The sequence below is a fragment of the Rattus rattus genome, chromosome 5, assembly GCF_011064425.1.
Source record: "Rattus rattus isolate New Zealand chromosome 5, Rrattus_CSIRO_v1, whole genome shotgun sequence".
Taxonomy (NCBI): Eukaryota; Metazoa; Chordata; class Mammalia; order Rodentia; family Muridae; genus Rattus; species Rattus rattus.
Genome location: NC_046158.1, coordinates 99,185,446 through 99,191,132, shown reverse-complemented (window position 1 = coordinate 99,191,132; position 5,687 = coordinate 99,185,446). Strand labels below are relative to the sequence as shown.

Genomic DNA, 5,687 nt, shown 5'->3' with positions numbered 1-5,687 from the left:
CTTGATGCTACACCCCAGGAAACCAGCAATGGTGAGGCTCCCACAGACCTGCCCAAACCCCTGCGTGGCACACCACATACTACCCACCAAAGCTTTCCTCCCCATTCCCCTTCAGGTCTCTACTGCTGTGGCCCTGCTTCTGTCAAAGCCATCAAAGAGGGAGAAGTCGATCTGAACTATGATACACGCTTTGCATTTTCTATGGTGAATGCTGACTGCATGTCCTGGCTAGTCTATGGAGGGAAGGAGCAGAAACTTCACCAGGACACGGCCACTGTTGGGAATTTTATCAGCACCAAGAGCATCCAGAGTGATGAGCGTGATGACGTCACTGAGAACTACAAGTATGAAGAAGGTACAGTCAAGCAGCCTTCTTGAGAGCTCAAGTTCTAGGATACCATCCCTGTCATAGGCTGGGCAGTCAGAGGGTACAGACAGGGAAAGACACAGGTCCATGATCTCACTTCTCCAGTCCACCATTACCTCATGTCTTACAGGCCAGAGACCTCCCTCCAATATGTCATACCTACTGGGGAGTTATTTACAGGCATCCTGCCAACAGAGCACACATGAGGTTCCCCCAGCTTCCCTCAAAATCCAGCCTCCAACTGAAGATGGCAGTCAACTTAGTAAACTTCCTTCTATCGGTTGATCTCTGTTATTTAACCTGTCATCTAATTCACTGTATTTGCTTGAGTTCTCAGGAGACAGGCCTGATCACCAGCCAGAACTCACACTTACACAGGATTAACCGGTGTTCACACTCGTGGGCCAGCAGGGCCAGAGGGTGATGCTGAGGTGAAAATTCTGCCAGGGGGTTCTTATCCAAGCCAGCAAGGCCAAAGGAGAGACCATGTTGGTCAAGTGTAAATGCACCCCTGGGACAGCTACCTGCTAGATTAACATCTAGGAAGTCAAGCAAAGATATCCAACCATGAGGATCAGAATCAGGGTCTTAACTGCTGAGCCATTGATACGGCCCCTGTATGTATTTTGAAGCCAGGCAGTGTAATACCTACTACTTGGTAGTTTTATTCAAGATGGCTTTACCTATTCCCAGTACATCATGGTTCATGTCAATTTTTTTTCCCTCTAGTTCAGTGAAAAAATTCATTTTATTTTGATAGGTAATATATTGACTATCTATATAGATCACTTTAGGTTATGTGGACATTTTTGGTCACTTACTTCATTTTTACTATTTCACAATTGTAGCAAAGTATAAAGGGCTCATTTTACACGAATATATTAGCTGGATTTTTATCAAATGAATAGGGAATTCTATTTAATAACCGTCTCCTCGTTTTGAACCTAGTACAGGAACAAACACCAGTGAACCTTGATGAGTCATCTAGGGGCCATGAAGCATAAGAGGTGGGCCAGGTGGCAGGTTACAGATCACACACATACCATTGGGGCCATCATTCCCAGACCCTAGGACCTGAGGGGACAGATAAGCATTTCCCCAGGAGAAGCTCCCTGTAAATGAGAGAGGAGAGGAAAGGGGGAACTAATTTCTAGAAATTAGCAGGACTCCCAACCACAGTGGCTCTGCTTCTGACACCACCAACCCCTGGAATCTCAGAGTACAACTCCCAAAACTGGAGGGCAAGGAAGGAACAAGAAAGAACAAGGGTAGATGGGAAAGTGTGACTGAGGCCAGAGCCTGTCTGAGATAGTGGCCTTCCAAGGCCACACACAGCAGGGGAAGGAATAGAGTATGGCCTGGCAGGCCCTTGGGAGAGACACATGACTAGTCCCATGAGTCCATGAGGTAGAGTACAAATCCACCAAACTGAGAGACTGGGATCAGGGAGGAGTGGCCTCTGTGGGAAGAACTCAGCACCATGGGCTGAGCTAACTTGGGAAGCTGGGAGGTCCAGGAACCCAGAGATTGTCCTTAAGGGACCTCCCTGGCCTCCCCGAGTCCTAGGTGCAGTCCTACAGAGGCCCACAGAAAGATAATGGGGGTAAGAGGCAGGGAATTGGACAAGGTCTACTGGGTCTTCTTGTCTTCCGAGAGGGATAGGATGGTGGTGGAGGCTGCTCATGCACATGTAGACATTATGTAGGTTGCCTGGGTTGTAATAGGCAGTAGCAGCTATTTTTGTGGCCTTGGCCCCAGCTGCAAGAGTGGAAAGGCTGTTGGGGCTGTTGACCAGGGATTCCACTGGCTCTGGATAGGCAGGGATTTTACATATCCTTGACCCAATCCATCATGGGGGAGGGGGAGTAGATATAACTCAGGTTGAAGGAAGTGTATCCAGGAGCACATCCATTGGCTACTGGCTGTGGGGAAAGGCATAGGCTCTGCTGGGCATGTTAGGGTCCCCATAGGCTACATTTAGGGTCTTCACCTCTGGAGACTTGAGATGCCACCTGGGGCATCTGCTCTCCAAACTCAGTGGAACCCCACACTGTGGAGGTCAACTTAGAAGAAGGGAGTCTTCCCAGTCCTGTCTTGGGTCATCACTATTCTCTTAATGGGGTTCCCATGGAACACTGGCTGTCTGATCTCATGGTTCCTCATCAGATAAAGTGGCATCATGAAGGATTGCATTCTTCCCATCAGACAGAAAGACGGCCCATTAAGGGATAAGGCAGATATAAGGTAGATGGTGTCTCTCCCGGTCCCTTTGAAGGTTGTTTATACATGCTTCATGTCATTTAATGTAAAAGCCACCTGGCATAGGACATTGGGATGCTCTTAGTGCTGCTTATGGTCACTCACACAGCCTCTGAGTGATTTGAACACCATCATCTCTGACTGGGGCCTTAGTGTGGGTATTAGCAATACTGATTCTTCCAGCCCGTGAACATGGAATACCTTCCCGCTTTTTGTATTCTCTTCAAATTCTTTCATCAGTATTTTATGATTTTTCACTCATAGAGATCTTTTACATCTTTGATTAAATGCATTCTTAAGTATTGTTTTTTTCTCAATGGACTACATCAAAATTAGAATGCTTTCTTAATTTCTGTTCTGATGATTCACTACTAGCATATAGCATTGCAAGTGACTTTTTTTTTTTTTTTTTTTTTTGGTTCTTTTTTTCGGAGCTGGGGACCGAACCCAGGGCCTTGCGCTTCCTAGGCGCTCTACCACTGAGCTAAATCCCCAACCCCTGCAAGTGACTTTTTATGGATTTATTTTATTTTTATTTGTGTGTGTGTGTGTGTGTGCATATGTGTGTGCACATGTATGTGGGGGTTCCCTTAGAGGCAAAAAGAAAATGTCCCATCCCTGAGAGCTGGAGTTATAGGTGGTTGTGATCACTCTGATGTGGTGCTGGGAACTGAACTCTGGTCCTCTGTTTAGAGAAGGAAGTGTTCTTAACTTCTAAGCCATCTTTCCTACCTCCCTGAAAATGATTTTTGCACATTGACTTTGCATGGAGGCGCTAATGATGGTACGTTCAGCCAAGGCTCCTGGGTCAGCCCGGCCCATACTAATACTTTATCCTATCCTTCTAGGTTCCCTTCAAGAGAGACAGGTGTTTCTAAAGGCTCTGCAGAAGCTACAGGCTGGAAGGTCTCAAGGGCCTCACCAAGCAAACTCAAATCCCTTCAGCTCCATGCCACCAAGGCAGGACAGTGCCAGAAGCCCCACTACACCTTCTCTTCGACCCAGTGATGTCCTCCAGGTCTCTCTGAAGTTTGAGCTGCTGGACTCACCCAAAATGGGCCAAGACATAAACTTTGTCCTGTTGGCTGTCAACATGTCACCTCAGTTCAAGGATCTCAAACTCAACTTGAGTGCCCAGTCTCTGTTGCACGATGGCAGCCCCCTGGCCCCGTTCTGGCAGGACACGGCATTCATCACACTGTTCCCTAAAGAAGGTACATACACAATTCTCCTGTAGCCCCTCCCTCTGACTTCTTACTTCTTTCTCCTGTCTTCCTTCCTTCTGCTGGCCTGCTTTACTACCCCTGAGGAAAGTAGCCCACTGATTGGTGAAAACCCGAGGTTTGGAGTCTATCAGACTTTGGCTGGGACCTCAGAATGACTGGACAACCTATGTTGCCTTTCTTAACTGCCATTTTCCCTTCTAAAAGGTTATTTTCTACTTCAGCAAAACTTGGAGTTCATTGGCTTCCTCTTCTCCATACAAGAACCATCAGATCCAACCCTTTCTCAGCCATTCTCACTTCTCCCTCCTTGTCTTCACTCCCTAGAAAAGACCTACCCTTGCAAAATCCTCTACTCACAGTACAGCCAGTACCTGTCGACAGACAAGCTAATTCGCATCAGTGCCCTGGGTGAAGAGAAGAGCAGTCCTGAGAAAATCCTGGTGAACAAGATCATCACCTTGACTTTCCCAGGCATCATGATTAACGTAGGCAAAGAATGGTCCTGGGCCCCTGAGCTCTGGACGGGAGGCAGCTGGGTCTGCTCAAGAGGACGTCCCTTTCTCTGCTTCTTTGGTTTCCCCAGGAGGGAGACAGCTTATTGAGGGGTCTTCATCTCCTGGTTCTGTTAGAGACCTTGTGTGGGAGTCCTTGAGCTCAAGCCACGGCTTTCTTCCTGAGTTGCCCTTCCAGGGGGCAAATGAGGAGTGAGTCCAGATGACAGTAGCTCACTTGGGGGAAGAGTCCACCTCCAAGTCAGGTCAGATTTGATTTGCCATTTTCTGACTCTCTGTCCTTGGGCAAATCCCCTAGGCCTCTACTTCTTAAAGTGTCAAAAGAGAATAGATGGCAGGGCCTCTGTGACCTGAGTGGGAAGGAGTTGGACTCCTTCTCTGCAGGGCTGTGTCCAGGATCTAACCCATCTCCTGGATCCCCACCAGGAATCAGCTCTCAGTGAGGAACTTTGACCTTGGTAGAAGGATGGGGTAGGGAGGCACCTTTATCAGTGCATGCCATTAGGTACATGGACGGAAGCCTGGGAGCATTTCTTGTGTATGTTTCTTCTTATTGCTTCAACCCAAAATAATCCATAGGCCAAAGACGTATAACTGGGACGGTTTGTTCTGACACTTACAAAACAGCGCCAGTGTTCAGTGAACTGGGGGATGGGGACTAATCTCTGGGTCTCTGCTTAGGTTCTAGGAGCTGCCTTTGTGAATCAGCCGCTCACTGTGCAGGTGGTCTTTTCAAACCCACTCTCAGAGCCGGTTGAGGACTGCGTGTTGACCTTGGAAGGAAGTGGTCTCTTTAGGAAGCAGCAGAGAGTTCTGTAAGGACTCTGCCTTCCCTCTCATTGTATTAGCATTATCAGCCCCAGTCCCCACCCCCCCCCCCCCCGCCAGACACAGGAAGTGACCAGGAAAGGGGTTTTCTGACATTCTCTGCTCTCTTTGCAGCGTTGGAGTCCTCAAACCGCATCACAAAGCCAGCATCACTCTGAAGACTGTCCCTTTCAAAAGTGGCCAAAGGCAGATCCAAGCTAACCTGAGAAGCAATAGGTTTAAAGACATCAAGGGCTACAAGAATGTGTACGTAGACATTGGCTTATAAACTCTGAGACAGAGGCTGGAGGATTGGCTCAGCGGTTGAGCGTTTGTGTTGCTTCTGCAAAGGACTTGGGTTCAACTTCCCACCACGCACTTGGGGGCCCCCAATCATCTGTAACCCCAGTTTCCGGGGATCGATCCGACCAGCACACATCCATGCATGCAGGGGAAAAAAAGATTTTCATACACATAAAGTGAAAATAAATAAATCTAAATTTTTTAAAAATTTTA

The 5,687-nt window shown here is 47.8% G+C and overlaps 1 protein-coding gene across 1 annotated transcript in view; it reads left to right on the top strand.

Annotated features, from left to right (window-relative positions):
- Tgm5 (transglutaminase 5) overlaps window positions 1-5,460 on the top strand; it is a 27,467-nt gene extending 22,007 nt beyond the window's left edge. Inside the window, 6 exon segments of the mRNA XM_032902316.1 lie at window positions 1-31; window positions 116-355; window positions 3,475-3,840; window positions 4,177-4,337; window positions 5,046-5,179; window positions 5,307-5,460. The exon segment at window positions 1-31 is cut by the window's left edge and continues 73 nt beyond it. Coding sequence (XP_032758207.1) covers window positions 1-31; window positions 116-355; window positions 3,475-3,840; window positions 4,177-4,337; window positions 5,046-5,179; window positions 5,307-5,460 — 1,086 coding nt within the window.
- Window positions 5,461-5,687: the final 227 nt, after the last annotated feature.